An 18,849-nucleotide genomic window follows, 5' to 3' on the forward strand; every position below is an offset into this window, starting at 1 on the left:
TTAAACTAATTATGCTACATCCATTACACAAAATAATATTCAGCCTTTTATACTGGTTTGATAAAGGTTAGTGATAATATGGAAATGTGTTTGCTATATTAAGTAGGAAAAGTAGTTTATGCTGTATGACTCTTTTTGATAACATATCCTAGAATGGTATACACAAAATGGCTAATAAATGATTGATGCCTCGATGATAGAATTATGGTTGGTTTTATAATTTCTCCCTTTTTTCCTTTGATTCTTATTTTTTCTCACCTGTATTTTTCTATAATAAATACATATTGCTGTATAATAAAGAAAAGTTAATAAGTATGTTCCAGACATAAGTACAGTCTGAGGATCCTTGCTCATTAAGGTCAGTGGCCCAAAGAAACAGGAAATTTGGAAAGAAAGAGAGGTAGGCACTTGTCAAGCATAAGCAAGGAGATTGAAACCAAGGCAACCCCTATCCCAACACAGCAAGGTTTCAAGGTAGAGGCCAGAAAGGAGAAATCCCAAGAGCCGCAGGTCATGTCAGAGACCAGAGATGCTGCAGGTAAACAGATGTGATAATATTGACACCTACCCACCCCCTTATTTTCTCCTTCTCCTGAAGTGATTCTTGATACATAAACTCTCTTTATGTAAAGCTAATAAGGAAATAAACCTGAGTTTCTAGAGCTTTATAAAAAGTGGCTCCCGAAGTCTTAGCCTGGGGAAAAGAAAATTTTTATTTTTGCATGCATATCCCTGCCCAAGTCCAGAGAAAATTGCCATGTATAGAGGAGAGAACTCAGCCCTTTCCCAGATAAAGAAGATTAATAGCAGGCTCCAGCTTTTCTGTCAATGGTACTTTTAAAAAAGGTACTTTGTTTTATGTAGGAACATTTGAACCTATTCCTTTGTAAGTCTGAGCACTTTTAACTCAGACACGTATTAAATTCTCAGAATAGGTCCCTTAGATTTGTGGGCCTCAATTGATTTTTCTCCTATAATCCATGTTTCTAGTCTTGTCTGCCTTTTCACAATGGGCTCAGGTGCTCGAAGACTCCATCTCCAAAGCATGGATCTCTGCAGAGACGATCCATAAACCCATCAATGACACTCTCTTTTAAAAAAAAAAAAAAAAAATCAAGAATTCCTCATTTCCATGAGTTAAAGATTATCCCTTGTGAAAACATTAGCTAGGACCAAAAACTCAGTGTCAACATTACAGGTATAGTAATTTGACTTACATTTTGAGCTCCCATTTTGCTAAGAGGGTAAAAATTCATTTGTTATTAATTGGGAATTCCATCCTTTTCATTAGTTGTATCTACGTTTGGAAGAGATTATATAAAGCCAAGGCCTTGAGAGGTGTGCTCCTGGTTCTTGCATCATCCGTCATGAAGGTATCCCCCAGGCTGTACCCAGCTGCCCCAGGGCTGGCAAGAAGGAACGTCCACAAACTTCGACTCGCTTCGTCTGGGTTTCCAGGAAGTTCATCAAACTTGTGCCAATGGTTGTTTCCTCAAACCAAATATCAAATGGTCTAGCCACGTCTGATGAATTCCATGAAGGAGGGAATCTTTACCCTAGACAGAAAAAGAAAAAAAAAAATCATTCTGTGGATTCCACAGCAAGTATCTATTGTTTTCTTTACCCACGTGTTTTTCCTAGGTCTTTCTGTACCAAAAAGCTAGTTTTAACTCGTCTTTATTCAACTCTCTGAAATCTTCCAATTTTTTTTACATTTTAATGATTCTAAATTACACACTCTGGAGTATGATTAATTTAGACTTAGCATGTACTTATCTGGCTTTAAGTCACACAGGTATGTATGCCTTCTTCCCAAATGGATATATTATCCCAAGCCTAGCACTAGGAACTTTATAGGACATTTTTGTGCCTCTGTTCCCCTGTCAATCCACACTGTAGTAGGTGTTCAATAATCACAGGCCATGCTGTGATTCCCTTGTGGCTAAGGCAGCAGCAGAGAGCACCGTCCAGAGTGTGGCCAGTGAACTATGAGGGCTGGGTTTGAACACCAGCTCTGTCATACTAACTGGGCAATCTTAAGCAAATTACTTGTGTTCTCCCTGCCTTAGTTTCCTCTTCCGAAGAACGAAGTAATAATAGTATCCGTCACGTAGAGTTGTTTAAAGGATTAAATAACATAATGTACATCAAGTACATAGAAAAGTGTGCAGCCACAAATATAGGCCATTTTTAACATTTCCATGAAATCAGGTTATAAATCAGACCATTCTAAAAGGAATCATGTTTTCTCACTCCACAGAAGTGCTACACACCTGTATACTTTTCTTGGTTTGGGGGGTTGTAAGGGATTGGGTGTGTTTTTTCATTTGTACAAAGACTAGCATCAAATGGACTAATGGCTAGACCAGAAAAAGTCTACAGAAACAAAAATTAATTACAAAAATGTAAACCTTTGCAATTAATCAAAATAGTAATATGACAAATTCCATACTAATACACTAACCAAACCTCTATTTCTGGCGGTAAGTAAAACTTCATCTTAACAAATCTTGCCACCAACACCCCACTCTCACTAGATGGCAATGCCCATATACACCAGGAGTGTCTAAATATAAAAAGACCCATATAAAGGAAAAGGCAATAATTGTGCATGCCTTCACTTAACAGCACACCTCCAGAGGGAAAAACTCATATATCTTATATAGAGTGTACCAGACTGGTGAGGAGGGCTTACTCTTTTGACAAAGACCCTAAGGAATTATAATTTGCAAGATATATTCCTTTGGCAATTTGGATACTGACTCTTTCAGGTTTGCAATATACAACGTTGGGGTTTTTGTCTTGTGAACTCTCCTATGAAAAAGTCACCACTCAGAGACAAGCAAGGGCTTCTTAGCCAGGTAACTATGTGTGTGTTGATTTAAAAACCTTCCAAAGATAACCCTCTCTGCTGTGAAGACGCCTTCTTAGCACTGCACAATTCATTCATCATCCTTAGCTTCTGCTGAAAAAAAGTTAGCTGTTCACCTCTCTCTAAAGATCAAATCCACTGTGTTCAGGACAAATTGCTTCCTTCTTAGAACTTCAAAAAAATAGAGTTACTTCTAAGTCCTAATGAAGATATATTACTTCAAAAGCTATAAAACAGAACTCCCAGATACAGCTTTTGAGTGAATCCCAAGAAAGGTCAGTTAGGTTGTAGACATAAGAGGTTTCTGCTGCCTCAAATCAATCCCTTAAAGTGTTCCTCCAAGATCTCTGCAGTCTGTGCTAACCAGCAGCCTTGGAGGGTCAAGGAAGGGCCATCCGTTGGAAACGACTTGCATCTCTGATATAGCAACAGAACAATGAGATGATTTTTCTTCCTTAAAGGAGGATACTTCTACACTCCTTTCATTCAATATGTTCAGAGGGGAGGACCAAAATGGCAGCAGAGAATGCTTTCCACAAAAGATGCAATACCAATTCTCTTTACTCAAGCCCTTAGAGGGGAAGTAGCTAAGAGTTTTCTACCAGACAAGGAGACACTCAGAGACATCAAGGTCCAGAAGAGTTCAAATCTCCTCCACTCAATCAGGTACAAAGATACCACTTTGAAAGACATATACCAGCTCCCTCTTTTCTCCGAGAATTTCAAAGTGGTGTACATCCCAGTCGGAGGTCTTCACAGCACCTTTATGGAAAAGTGAGGGGGAAATAAAGGGCAATCCTGAGCAATTTTCAAAAGGCCATTCAGCAAGACAGTGGCAGATACGGAAACAGTCTTCCTGATTCTGATAACTCTATTGCATTTTCTCTAACACAAAAACGGATCCTGGGGGCCCAACCATCAGATGACCACAGTAACACAAATTGTTCTTTTTAAGAAACCCAGCTGAAAATGTTATGGGAAAAGCAAAATATCATCTCAACAGGGTCTTTACTGTCCTTAAGATACTCCAGGCCACAGTAATCTCTCCTGACTCTGGGAAGTACAGAGTCAGGTCAGTGGTTTTCAAACTTGGCCCCGTGGAGCCCCTTTAGAGAGCACTGGGAGAGTAAGAAGAGCCAGATGGAACTCGGCCTTTCCACCCTAACTTCAGCCAGAAAATCTCTAAGCTTATCTGCTCAAAGGGGTCCATGATTTTTAAATATCTTTTAACAATCCAGGATAACTATATTCCTTTAAAAATGAAGGAACAGAAGCAAAAAGAAGTTAAATAACCAGACAGAAGCACTGTTGAAAGAATGAGTGGTGGAAATCAATATGTAAATCAAGCAACCAATGCCTGGGTGTAAAGAAGAAAAGAAGGTGAGCTTGGATGGTCCTAAGACCCAGGAGGATGAGCACTTTCAAGAGGTGATCCTCACAAGGGCATAGTACAAACCCAAGAGGGACTCTGCTGATTGGCTTAACATTGGTGTCTCTTCCTTTGAACCTCATTTTCTTATAACACTGAAATAGCAAACGGTACCATGACTATTGACCTCTTTCATCATAAATATCTTTATCCTCCTGCAAATTAACCTCAGTGATTCTTTTCCTTTTCTTCTGTTTCAATTCTAAACTCCCCCTTTCCTTGGCTACCTCTTCAAACTCCAACCCTTCTGTGAGATTTTATTCTGAATTAGTAAAGCCAGTTTGGTCCCAAACAATTGCATGTAAATTATATTATCCAAAAGTATCAATTCAATCTTGCATCTGTGGCAAATTCTGTCCTGTGAAAAAGTCAGGAAAGAGTACTTACAACAACACTGTTAGTCCCCTTCATACACTGGTACAGTGGAACCAGATGATACAAGGAATCATAGAGCTGGAAGGGTCCCTAAGAAACCATTCAAACCACCACCACCATCTTCAAAGAGCAACATCCTAGACTCTTGGCAATAAGAAACAATTTGAAACACATCCAGAGATAAACTTTAACACACACTTTAGATAAAATTGTTCCCCTGCCTTTTCTTCTCAGTTCCCATTTCTACATTTTGTCCTTTTTTTTTTGCGGTACGCGGGCCTCTCACTGCTGTGGCCTCTCCGGTTGAGGAGCACAGCCCCCGGACGCGCAGGCTCAGCGGCCATGGCTCACGAGCCCAGCCGCTCCACGGCATGTGGGATCTTCCCGGAGAGGGGCACGAACCCGTGTCCCCTGCATCGGCAGGCGGACTCTCAACCACTGCGCCACCGGGGAAACCCTCTATTTGTTACCTTTTGACACTTCTTCATACTCCTCTTGGTTCTGCATATCCCCTGCTCCTCTTGAAATGACAGACCATCCACTAAGCTTCAGTAAATAAGAACATTTTTCTAAGCTTTTACATACTAAATTCTTAACTGGGCATCTGAGTTGCTTTTTCCCAAATTACTTGAAAGCCTATTAGCAAGTAAAGAGTATTGGTAACATTTTAGTATATTCTATATAATCTTTCATTTTGTTTTTATGTAGAAGGATGGATGGATACATACATAGATAGATAGATTCAGAATCTTATTGCTCATGTTTTTGTAAACTTTTTTATTCAACAATATCTTTTGGACATCTTTCTATATTAATAAGTCAACGTTGTTTTCATGCTTTTATAGTATTCCATCAACTGTGTGCAATGACATTTAAATAGAGGATGAATTCTGCCTTCCAAGAAGTTGCTTCCTTAGTCTAGTTCAGAGTTTTGATTATTCCAACAGTTCCTAACTGACCTGCTTGTCTGCTTTCCCCTCTATAACCCACCATCCGTATATTGCTGACCTTATCTTCCTAAAACACAGGGAGGATCATGCTTCTCCTCTTCTTACAATCCTTCTGCTGCTCTTCGGGTAAAATCCAAACTCCTTCCCAGGGCATCCAAGCCCCCAAACCTGTCTCTAGCCTAGGTTTCCTGCTGCTTTCCCAGCCTCCCATTTCCCCCTGCCCCTAACATAACAGAATTTTCATCATTTACTGCTCACTGCATGGAAATTCAAGCCTCTGTTCTTTTCCTACTACTTATAAAGTCCTCCCCACCTTGTCTACCTGTTAAATTCCCAGTGCTCTTAAGATCGTCCTCTATAGCATCTGTGGCACCAGGATAGTCACTTTTTTCTGTGTGAATGAAGCCATTTCTAAATTTCTATATAATGGCACTTATATTATGTTATAATTTTTTATGTATATGTTTATCTCTCCCACAATTCTGGCTTTATCCTTAATGTTTTACACAGTAACTGCCACTCAATAAAAGTTTATTGAACTAAATTCAATCCCTCAACCTGTGGACCAGGCTTACAAGATAGGATAAAGCATTCATTTTAGCTTAAATTCTGGATCCCAGGGATGAACTGTATTTCCACCCATCACAGTTGTATCCCTGATACAACAGTGGCAATTGAAATTGCTAATTTATTTTTCATCCTCCAATTTCCAGCTTGAAAGTAACACCCCAGTTATGCAGGGGGTAGAGTCTTAAGGACGGTGTCATTGATATTATTTCCACTCTTTCTACTAGAAGGAGGGAACGGTGAATTCAGGCATTATGTCCAACATTCTATTACAATCCACAAATGTCCTGGAAGAGGCAGCAACTGTGGGAGATGTCAGTACTGTTCTAGAAAACAATAAAAGTCTGACAATAACGTATAAATAATATTTAAATGTGAATTTTGGCAAGTATGAAGTATTTCATTAGTTTTATCAGTATCTATGACTTCCTTTTCCCTTTCCCTTTCAAGAAAGAATATACAACTCTCTGCTGAACAGAATCAACCAAGAAATATCAAATGGCATAGATTATGTTTTCAGGGGGTGAAAAAAAAGAGAAGTTGTCTAGATAACATTGGCTTCAGTGATATCAATGTTTAGTTTTCAGTTTCCTCTTAGGGCTTCTTGGCTTAGTGGAGCATGGCAATTCTTTTTTCAATAAAATACAGTCCTACAGCACTGCAATACTAATCATGTTGTATTTTGCTTTGCTTTGTATTGTTTTCATTGTTTCTGATTGCCACTGATTTACTGGATGTTTGACCTCCTAAGTGTGGTTTAGATGGAGACCAAAACCCAATAAAATCAAAATCAACACTGCAATAAAGTGGGTCTGAAAAAAATAAATAAATGTTGCCAACTTAACGATTCTTTCCTTGACAAACCACTAGAGACACCCAATCTCAGATTTCCCTTGAGAGTCAATGAGAACCATTTTTCCTTTATTGTTCTATTTTTTAAAGAACTGTAACAAAGAAATAGCAAAGTGCAAAAATCATAAATGCACGGCTCAATAAATTTTCACAAAGCAAGCCCACCAATGTAACCAGTACCTAGTGAGGCACCCCAAAAGCCCCACTATGTAACCCCTATTCTGGTCAGACTATAGATGAACTTTGCCTATATTCTAATTTTACGTAAATGGATTCATACAGTGCGTACTCTTTTGTGTCCGGTTTCTTTCACTCCAAGTTACGCTGGTGAGATTCATCTTTGTTTTCACTTGTGGCAACAGTCTGTTCACTGTCACTGCCATAGAGAACTACCCCTTTTTTGTTATTGTTTCAGGAGCATCTAAACAAACAAGTGCTCTGAGGAAAACACATGGATCCCAGGGTTAGAATACAAGAGCTTTAGTCAAAAGAGTAAACAGTGACTAAGATGACCTTTTTTTTTTTTTTCTGCGCCACGCGGGCCTCTCACCGCTGCGGCCCCTCCCGTTGCGGAGCACAGGCTCCTGACGCGTAGGCTCAGCGGCCATGGCTCACGGGCCCAGCCGCCCTGCGGCATGTGAGATTCACCCAGACCGGGGCACTAACCCGCATCCCCCGCATTAGCAGGAGGACTCCCAACCACTGCGCCACCAGAGAAGCCCTAAGATGACCTTTTGAAACAGCTTGAAGTCAATTGTCAAGAAGCAGCTGTCTGAGCAGAGAAGCAGAATAGTTAAAAAGCACCCTGTGTGGGCTTCCCTGGTGGCGCAGTGGTTGAGAGTCCGCCTGCCGGTGCAGGGACACGGTTTCGTGCCCCAGTCCGGGAGGACGGAGCGGCTGGGCCCGTGAGCCATGGCCGCTGAGCCTGCGCGTCCGGAGCCTGTGCTCCGCAACGGGAGGGGCCGCAGCGGTGAGAGGCCCGCGTGGCGCAAAAAAAAAAAAAAAAAGTAGAAATGATTTGTGCCAGAACATGACTAATATGAATTCTAGTTTTAAAACCAAATCCACATATAAGAGGATATGACACCCCAAATTCATTTCAATGGCTACTAAAATATGCTAGATTAAATTAAAAGTGGTTTTAAGTTATTTTAGCTCTTTGCATCAAAAGATGGGAGTCTCTTTCCTCACGATGAGAGACTGAGTCAGCTTGTGACTGCTTTGACCCATAGAAGTAGGCAGAAGTGACACTGTGACTCTGAGCTCAGGCTTCTAGAGGCCTTGCAACATTGCTCTCACCCTCCTGGACCTGCTGATTCCACGGGAGATTCCACTTGAGCCCACCTGCTGCAGGAGGATGTCGTGTGGAGCAAGGACAAGCCCTCTCGTCTGAAGTCCCTGACTGTGATGGGGAAATCCTGGTTGAGTAAAATCCATTTCTCCTGCCTTCACTACTCAAGGTCATTTTAAAACTAGCATGTCCTTTAAGTAGCACATAACCTAAGCAGTAAGAAGTTTGCTTGCCTCACGCTCCAGGAACGTGGAGTCAGCTGTGTCTAATTCGAGCTGAGCTGGTTAAAACTGGATAGGACCGCCTAACCTCCGACTGAGCCTGCGCCGGTGTCTCCTCGGTGCCCGTTTGAACGGGCAGAGGGCGGGAGCTGACTTACGCCTGCGCAGAATAGCAATTACGGCACGTTTTTCCAATCAGCGCTCCGCACGCCCGTGAATACCCCGTTTCTTTATCACATAAATACCCTCGGGGTGGCATGTTTAAGATTTGTTTGGTATCCTTACTTGGCTGCCTTTTGAATAAACCCACTCCCTGCTGCAAACCTCACTGTCTCAGCATTTTGGCGTGCTGTGCATCGGGCGAAACAAACCTGGTTCGGTAAGAATGATTAATGTACATGTCAACTCAACTGGCCTAAGAGATTCCCAGAGAGCTGGTAAAACATTATTTCTGGGTGGGTCTATGAGGGCAGTTCTGGAAGAGATTAGCATTTGATTCAGTAGACTGAGTGAAGAGATCTGAGCTCACCAACGCGGGCGGGCATCCTCCAACCCGTTGGAACATAAAGGCAAAGGAAGGGCAAATTCTTTCTCTGTTTGAACTAGGACATCCATCTTCTCCTGCCCTCAGTCATCAGAGCTCCAGATTCTCAGCCTTCAGACTCAGATTGAATTATACCACTGGCACGCCGGGTTCTGTGGGACTTCTCGGCCTCCATAGCTGTAAGCCAATTCCTGTGGTAAATCTCCTCCAGTATGTTTATATATATCCTATTGGTTCTGTTTATCTGGAGAATCCTGACTAACGTACAGTTGATCCTTGAATGATGCGAGGGTTAGGGGTACCAAGGCTCCACGCACTTGAAAATCCACGTATAATTTAAACTCAGTGCTCCACATACACTGTTCCTCTGCAGCCGAGTTTCCTTCACATCCTAGGTTTAACCAACCTCGGACACGTAGTACCATAGAATTTACTACGGAAAATATTCACGTATTAGTGGACCCCCATACTTCAAATCCAAGTTGTTAAAAAGTCATCTGTACTAACTAACAAGCCCTCAGAAGACTTCTTGAATATACCCCAGGTAAGAGCAGCAAAAGAATTGACTAGCTGAGCCCAGCCCAAATTTTTGAACAAATAAGTTTTTTATTTAAGCCACTAACTTTGAGGAAGTGTTGTTTTGCAGCAAGAGATAACTGAGACTAGTACCCACAGCCTGTCTCAGTTACCTCTTGTTTTGTTATGTAACATAACAAATGAGTAAGGAAACTGGCTGGTGTATTTGGGGTTACTATCATGTCTCCAACTTGAAATTTCTACAGCACTTTGCTGCCAAATTTAGGCCCAATTTATTTCTAATCAGGACAACTCTAATTGACTCCTGGTATCTGTGTCTGCCCGCATTTACTTCCTATACCAATCTAATCTCTGTGTTGCCAGCAAAGTATCTAGGATCCAAATTAAAATTCTCCCTGCTATCACGTTTCGTTTAAACACTTCTGTCTGTGGGATAAAATTCTGAGCCTAGGCTTCCCTGGTGGCGCAGTGGTTGAGAGTCCGCCTGCCGATGTAGGGGACACGGGTTCGTGCCCCGGTCCGGGAAGATCCCACATGCTGCGGAGCGGCTGGGCCCGTGAGCCATGGCCGCTGAGCCTGCGCGTCTGGAGCCTGTGCTCCGCAACGGGAGAGGCCACAACAGTGAGAGGCCCGCGTACCGCAAAAAAAAAAAGAAAAAAGAAAAAAGAAAAGAGCATCAGTGGAACAATTGAAAAATTCAAATAAAGTCTATGTGCCAGATAATAGTATTGTATCAATGTTAGTTTGCTGATTTTGATCATTGTGGTGTGCTTTTGTAAGGTATTATCACTTGGGGAAACTGGATGAAAGATTATGAAAATTTTCGGTATGTTTGCAAATGTTTTGTAAATCTAAGATGATTTAAACCTTCAAAATGAGAGGGTAAAAAGTTTTAATTATTAAAATCAGTAGTACAGAATATGATGGACAGTTGAAGAGGACCCTTGAAAATAGGTTACGAATGACATCTGTCCCATTTAGTTGGCTATTGGCTGACCAGAGCAATTATTAGCCACACTGGTTTGGGGCCACCCTACCCCAACCCCCATACACACACAACTTCTCAACTCTGGTTTGATCTGAATATGTCACAAAATCCTCAAAATTTCACAACAGTATTGCTCAAAATTCACTTTGATTTTATCATGTAAAATATCCTGTATAAATACTTCTTACAAGAGAGAAAGGAAAGGAGAGGGAAAGTCATACAAACAACAAGAGGCTATTTCCAAAAAGGTAGTTTTAAAACCATCAGCTAAAGTAGAATCACCTGGGTAACTTGTTTTTAAAAACTCTCATGCCCAAGACCCACATCGAACCTAGAGAATCAGCATCTATAGGAGTGGAGTATTTGTGTGAGTTCACTGTATGATTCTGAGACACAAGGGAAGTCTGAGAACTACCATTTAAGAAAATGACTGGTCCCTAAAACGGGATCCATTAACCACTAGATGGTGCCAGGATTCTGAAGATGGAACTTTCCATGTATATTTCCCTTTGAGTAAACAGTATATTCATTTTCCCTTTTCTCTCTCTCCACATCTCCCCAGCTTTTAGAAGAAGGGTATAACACACCAAAATAAATACTCAGCATCAGTGTGACACTTTCTTCTTGAATTTATTTTAGCTGTAATAGTCTTGCTCTGAGTGGGTCTTGGGGAAGGCAGATCTAGGGCTTGTTTTTCCCTTAGCATCTTCCTTTCTGAGTGCAAGTGTTTCCAAGAAGGAAATCCACTGTGAGTAGTAAGTTCATCAGCAATGAGTGATGGACTAAGAAAGAATTATGTGACAAATTCCTGAAAGCTGTATTTAACCATTTGTAGCTTTTATCTCTGCCCTTTCCCAAAAACCATGACTTCAAAAATATACCAGAATCATCAGTTTATTCTGTCCTAACTCCCACTGCCTCTATGCAAAAGTATTTAACTTCTTTAACAGTTTATCCTTTTTTATTTCCAGAGTTTCTTCACATTAAAAAATCCTGTGTGACAATAATCTCATTTCAGAATTTTTCTGAAGAGTACATTTGTTTGAAATCTGCTCGAGGACATGTATGTAGCCTTACACGTGTTTAAGTATTTTTAAATGTGTACTGAACAGAAAAAAAAGCTGGAAAGCTGACCAAGACAACGTATTTCTTTTATTAATCCTGCAAATACCTACTGAGTAATGATATATAGCGGGCACTGTGATACCTACTAGCATAGATATACAGGGTTGACCAAAACAGACAAGATAGAAATCTCATGTACTTGCATTCTACTTGAGAGAAACATGTAAATCAACAAAATAATGAGAGAGTGGCAACTCTTTTAAAGAATAAAGCAGAGTGATGTGACAGTTTCTGTACAATGTAGGATTATTTTTGACAGGGTGGTTAGGGGAGGCATCCCTGAAGAGGTGCCATTTGGACCAGGAGTGAATGACAAGAAGAGCTGGAGATCCAGCTATCTAGGCAGAGGGTAGAGCAAATGCCAAAGTCTGGGGGTAGGAACAACATCTGCTATGTTGCAGATCAAGAAGAAAGACAGTTGAGGGAAGCGTCAGACGAATGAGGTTGAAGACGTGAGCAAAGACCCTATCAGGACCATAGATTGCAATTTAAAGTTGTTTTGTTTTGTTTGATGTGGACCATTTTTAAAGTCTTTATTGAATTTGTTACAATATTGCTTCTGTTTTATGTTCTGGTTTTTTGGCCACAAGGCATGTGGAATCTTAGCTGACCAGGGGTCGAACCCGCACCCGCTGCATTGGAAGGTGAAGTCTTAACCACTGGGCCATCAGGAAAGTCCCTAGATTGCAATTTAGATTGGTTTTTTTTTCCTTACATAAAATGGGAAATCATCAGAACGTTTTAAGGAGGAAATCAATACTGTTTCTTTTTCTTTCTTTTTTTTTTTTTTTTTTTTTGCAGTACGCGGGCCTCTCCCCGTTGCGGCCTCTCCCATTGCGGAGCACAGGCTCCGGACGCGCAGGCTCAGCGGCCATGGCTCACGGGCCCAGCCGCTCCGCGGCACACGGGATCCTCCCGGACCGGGACACGAACCTTTGTCCCCTGCATCGGCAGGCGGACTCTCAACCACTGTGCCACCAGGAAAGTCCCTAGATTGCAATTTAGATTGTTTTTTTTTTTCCTTACATAAAATGGGAAATCATCAGAACGTTTTAAGGAGGAAATCAATACTGTTTCTTTTTCTTTCTTTTTCAAGATCATCTTGGTTCCTGTTGGTAGAGGAGCACAGTGGAAGCAGAGAGAACAATTGCAATACTGCTGCTCGTCTAGATAAGGGATGATGATAGCTGCTTTAGAGATAAGAGTGGAATGGAGAGAAGTGGTCAAACTCTAGATGTGCTCTGAAGGTATGGCCAATCAGACTTGCTGGTGGAGTGCTTGTGGGGAGTGAAGAGGTGAGAGAAATCAACAACACCTAAATTGCTGTCTAATCAACCAGATGGGTGGGGAAGCTACTTACTTAGGGTAAAATGGGATAAGCAAGGTTTAGAGGAGAGCTGTGACTTTAAGATTCTGGTTTGGTAACAGTAAGTCTGAGATGTTTATTTAATATGGGAAAAGTTAGGAGGAGATTATAAGATTTGATAGTCATCAGCATACAAACAGAATTTAGAGCCATAAGGCTGAATATCACCTAGAGAACAATATTGATAAGCTGAGAATAATAATACTCCCTATGGTTATTGCAAGGAATAAATTGAGGAATATATAAAATATCTAAGTGCCCAACAGAGTAGACAATCAATAAAATATGATTTTTCTTCCCTATTTCATTCCTTGGTAAAAGTGGACTCTGCAGTAAATTACAACAGAACTAAAATCTTTCCATTAGCTCAGATGTCTTTACAGCCAAAGGAAATCTTAATGATCATCTGTCTCCACATCTCCAAAATGAGGTTCTTCTAAGGTATTCACAGGTTTCCTGGATCTCTGTTAAGCCTGAGTTAATAAAGTTTAACAAATTTCTTACAACAAGGACCTATTGTATAGCATAGGGAACTATAATCAATATCTTGTAAACTATAATGGAAAATAATCTGAAAAAAGATATAGATATATAGATATATATGTATGTATAAGTGAATCACTTTGATGCACACCTGAAACAATAAATCAACTATACTTCAATCTTAAACTTTATTTTTTAAAATTTTATTTATTACTTTTTAACAGATTTCTTAAATGCAGGTCCTCACAAATCTCTCTAAGGAACGGAACTTGTACCCAGCATTTCCCAACTTTCATACAGGCTGGAGAAAGTGTAACAGGAAAGAACAAAATCTGACACCATGTTGGATCTCTTTCTTTAATCTTTGCTCTCAGTTACTTTTGCTACTATAATCACTAAAATGATGTTGTCTATAGCTATGGGCATACATAATGGCCTCCTTTGGGGAACCCTTCCCCTCTACCTAAATGTTAAACTAAAGTGCCTTTGTTCAGCTCACAGGGAAATATTTCGACCCTGCCCACCTGTGAATGCCTTCAAGAAAGAAGAACTTAACACATCCCCTCCCTGAGGCTGGCCAAACCATGAGTTGTTTTGCAAGACTTATGACCTTTTTACTTTACTTCCTCACCTCCTCCCCCTCTCTGTTCTATAAAAGAAACTAGCATCCAGACCCCGATAAGATGGTACTCTAAGACATTAGTCTGCCATCTTCATGGACGCCCGGCTTTCTGAATAAAGTTGTATTCCTTGCCTCAACACCTCATCTCCCGATTTATTGGCCTGTCATGTGGTGAGCAGAGTGAGCTTGGACTTGGTAACAAAAGTGTCCATAGGAAAGCCCTGATTTACTCCAAGCCCACATTTTACAGATGAGACATCTGAGGACAAGGGGGATAAAGTCTCCTAGCTTGGAACTCATTATAGCAGAATATACCATTGCTAAGATACTGCTATTGTTACTAACATCACCCCAACTTTCCCACCAGCCTCCCCCTCTGAGTAGCCTGTTCCTGTCCTTTTCCTAAAAGCTGAGTTTATGAGGTGTCTATAGTAAGCGTTCAGGTTGATGAGATGCCTATAGAAGGCCTCAAGTTCCTTTATATGTCTGAGTAGCACCCATGTGGTTTATGAGAAGTTGCCTAAGAATGACTGTGTTTCATATCCATAATACAGAGTGGGAGGTAGATTTTTTTTTAAGTACCAAGTAGATGATCAAATTGTTACTATATTTATGGCTTCACCTGCAGTCATGTGTGTGACTTTGGATCCTTCACCTCATGTAAAATTCCTGAACTTTCATTTATCTGGCTGTTAATAATAACGACAGTAAAATGAGGGTTAATATTTGCTAAAGCTTTGGCTCATAACTCAAAGTTTCTAAATCAGTAGAAAGTATCTTTTACCAGTGGCCAAAAGTACATTGAACTAACTTTTTAAAAAGCAATAGCTTCTGTTTTTCCGTAATTTCTTTCCCTAACTGTAAGGTTAAGCCTCAGAAACAAAGAACAGAGCTTTGACGAGGGCCCTTTCTCATTACAGTTTTGCAGAGAAGAAAACTGGAGCACACAGACATCAAACCTTAGCGTATCTGAGGGCCCATAACACGTCAGGCATGAGCTGGATTGGAAGCCAGCTTTGTCTTACACTGAAGAAGGCGTGCTAGACTCAGTGCAAAAACCTGGAGAGCGGTCGAGGGAGAGGTGGGAAGGATGTCTGGAACAGACCTGACAAAAGTGAGTAGCCGGCTGGTGCTGCTGTAGGCTTTCCATGGGGAGTAGGAGGACTGAAGGGGAGGCTGGGGAGGAGGCGCACGTGGTGGCAACAGTGTGCAGGTCTACCAAGTACGATTTTAAGATCTTTAAAAGATGTCCTCTACCCACCTTTCCTTATTTCTGATGATAAGAGGCTTCTGAAACATAGTCAGCTGTTATCCCAGGAAGATTCCACTGCACTACCTAAGTTCCCCCGGCTCACTTACTGAAACCGAAGCCTCTCAGAGTGACTTTCGTGTAGCTCAAGCAGTTGACAACAGTTAAAATAAAATTGCCCCTAGGAGGCGCTGTTACCATCTTACCGCATTAATAATATGAATGTAGAATCTGAAGTGGTTAGCTATTGCTTTATAACAAACCATCTCAAAACATATGGGTTCAAAACAACTACTTACTATTTATGAATCCACAGCTTAGCAGGTAGTTCTAGTGATCTAATCTAACTAATCACTAATCTAGTGATTAGTTCTACTGATCTAGACCGATTAGATTTTGGCTGGGCTCAGTCATGTGTCAGATGGCAGGTCAACTGGGAGCTGAGTGGTCTATGAAAGCTGGAATGACTCACCTCTGCTCTACATGGTCTCACCTGGAGCATGCCCCTAATTCAGGCATGTTGTCATGGTGACCATAGAGAAGCCAAAGAGGAAGCAGAAGCACGCACGGCTTCTTGACTCAGACCTGTCACAATATCACAGTGTACTGGCCAAAGCAAGCCACAAAGGCAGCCCAACTTAGAGGGGCAGGTACTCCAAAGTTATCAGACAAACAGTATGGATACAGAGAAGCCATTAATTTAATTGAGATCATCAATGCCTTCAATCTAACACAGGACAGAAGAGTACATTCTGCTTGAAAGAGTAGGAAAAGGAGGATAGAGAATAAAAATTATGTGCATTTTTAATAATCTCACACATAGAAGTCTCTAGTTCTAGTATCTAGTCTTGAACTCAAGCAAATTGCACTCTTTCTTCTCTATGTAAATCTTCATCTTAGTATTTCCTATACAAATAAATCTTCTCCCCACATACAATTTGTTTTGCAATGGTCTTAGATTAAAATGAATTAAATATTTTAAAATATTTACATTTGAGTTCATCCAATTAGACTTTTGTTTGAAATAGAGTAAAAAAATTTTTTAATGTCATTTTATTATTCTCCTAGTTAATGAACAACTTCAGTGTTTGCATTAGTGTCATGGTGGAACAGCTAAAAAGAAGGAAGAATAAAAAAGATCAACTTCTATGATGAATACATGTATAAAACATGTTCTTTAAAAAAAGTATATTCTGATTATAGAAAGCACAGATGAGACATGGGCGATAAGATATTGATATTTTATCAATATTTTGATAATATCCAATTTGTTATGTTGGGTATGTTTAATTCAAATGAATATGAAAGTTGTTATATTTGGCATATTTAATTTAAATAATGTACAGTCATGAACTTTTGGGCATAAACTGAGGACCATTTAGGGAGAATTAGGGTGGAACCTCTGAGGTAGCAGATACTCACTGTCTTCTAAAGTGAGGAAAGACATCAGGATTGTAGTAAGACCTAAATCACCGTGAATAAGGGGTCAATGAAAGTAACCCCACACCAGCCTCAAGATAAGATGAAGCTCCTGAGGTGAGAAGTTATTATTATCTTAGCAGTCACATAGAATGTCTCTGTGGTCAATTGCTCACCTTCACACGTAGGTTTCAGGTGTGGCTGATCTGACCCTCTGACCGTACTCTGAAAGAGAAACCTTCTGATATACCACTTGTGAGGGAAGAACAGGCCACTTGGCTGAAAGGGTTGTTATTGACCAGATCAGGAGTAAACTCAAAGTTCCTTCCTGGCACTCCTCAGAGTTTCTTGAAGATTAGCTGGCCTCTGGAAGATGTGGAAAAGACAACAGGCCCTGCCAGCAAAGAGGAGCATCCAGCAGACATTCCGAGCACAACTCATGCCCTAGAAGAGTAGGCTCCAGGGGAAAGCAGTGAAACCAATGGATCCAGACCTAGAACTGTAAGTGACAGGTCCCAGACCTGGAAAAGGTAGTTGAGAGTAGAGTATTGCCTCTTTGCTATGTGAAATGTCTTTTGGGTATCTCAAGGACAGAAAGGCTCCACATGGAGATCTGTGATGGCCCATTGGGGGCAGTTTCTTTGTTTATCATCAAGGACTTAAGCAAATCAAGAGTGATCCCACATGTTCAAGAACCTCTGACACAAGTGCCTTTTGCTTATAGGTTGATTGCAAAGAAGAACTGGCAGAGCTTGAGGTTTTTCACGTTGTTCAAGCTGAGGAGGGAAAACTCCAATAGAGGGGGACAATGAGCAGTGCTAGAAAAGGCTTGGAAGTATGGCTGCAATCTAGGACTCAGTTTGTCCAGGAGCACTCACTATGTTCCAGCTAAGGGAAAAGAGAATGATTACATACTTGCACTGTCACACTTGCTGTGTCAACTCCGCAAATTTTGGTTTTAAGTTCCTTTTAATCTAGAAAGATAGGTTAGGTTTTAGGTTACCTTCTTTGACTTCCTTGTAAGCAGACACTGTAGATTAGGCTTTTGGTTTTTTGGCTTTTACTGTGTTTTCTAGTTTAAAGTTTGTAAAACTACTAGCAGGGTACCGTGTATATGGAGAGGTATTGAATTTTTTGAAAATTCCTCTACAATTCCAACTACAATTGCTTAAACATCCCTCAAAGAATCCTATCTGCAAAAGATTCTTTTATGGGAAAGTGATCAGGCTCAGCTCAGACCTGGGGCAATAAATAAAAGGTCTCCAGAATGACATTTGAAGGCATCACGGTGGGTACACACAGACACCGTGAAGGCAAACACTGTACGAGTCATGCAGAAAATGTAATATAATATGTAAGTAGGTTGAAGAGACTAGGAACCATGTGTTCTATTTTCCTTTAGGGGAGACTGTGTATAATAGTGAAAAGACATATGGCTTTGGATTCTATACACCTGCATTTAAATTTCAGCTCTGCTGCTATTTCACTGAAGGTGTGAGCTAGGAAAATAAACTGTTTCTCTTCAGGTTGGTTTCCTTATCTCCAAAATGGTGAGAAATTACCTGTTTTCTAGCATTAGAGGAAGATTAAATAAGTTTCTATATATAAAGTGCTAGGCATATAGAAATTACACAACAAATAAGTTCGCTTCCACTCTTTACCCTCCCTCCCTGAAAACCTAATAAGAAACACTGGAACACAGTTTCTCAGAGAAACAGTCTGTTTCCTCAGCCCCCATGATGGCCCAGCCCAATCACCAAACCACACCTTACTCTGCAGAGTTTTCACAGGTGCATAAGGCAGAATGCAAACTCTGGTTTACCAGAAATCTCACAATGACTTCTAACCAGTCTGGGCTAAACACTCCCTGTGGCTAAGGAGGGGTTGGTCAGTAGCTATACCTAGGTTTGAGTCTCAGCTTGGTGACGTACAAGCTGTGAGACATGAGATGACTTCAGG

At 40.8% G+C, this 18,849-nt stretch overlaps 1 protein-coding gene across 1 annotated transcript in view; it reads left to right on the forward strand.

Annotated features, from left to right (window-relative positions):
- The first annotated feature begins 12,847 nt into the window (after positions 1-12,847).
- The window catches only part of GRAMD2B (GRAM domain containing 2B), a 119,736-nt gene continuing 113,734 nt past the window's right edge, over positions 12,848-18,849 (forward strand). Inside the window, exons 1-3 of the mRNA XM_060093295.1 lie at positions 12,848-12,998; positions 15,143-15,336; positions 17,233-17,391. Of these exons, the coding sequence (XP_059949278.1) occupies positions 17,372-17,391 (20 nt within the window). The 5' untranslated portion in view covers positions 12,848-12,998; positions 15,143-15,336; positions 17,233-17,371. The remainder of the gene's footprint in view (positions 12,999-15,142; positions 15,337-17,232; positions 17,392-18,849) is intronic.

The sequence above is a fragment of the Mesoplodon densirostris genome, chromosome 3 (assembly GCF_025265405.1).
Source record: "Mesoplodon densirostris isolate mMesDen1 chromosome 3, mMesDen1 primary haplotype, whole genome shotgun sequence".
NCBI lineage: Eukaryota > Metazoa > Chordata > Mammalia > Artiodactyla > Ziphiidae > Mesoplodon > Mesoplodon densirostris.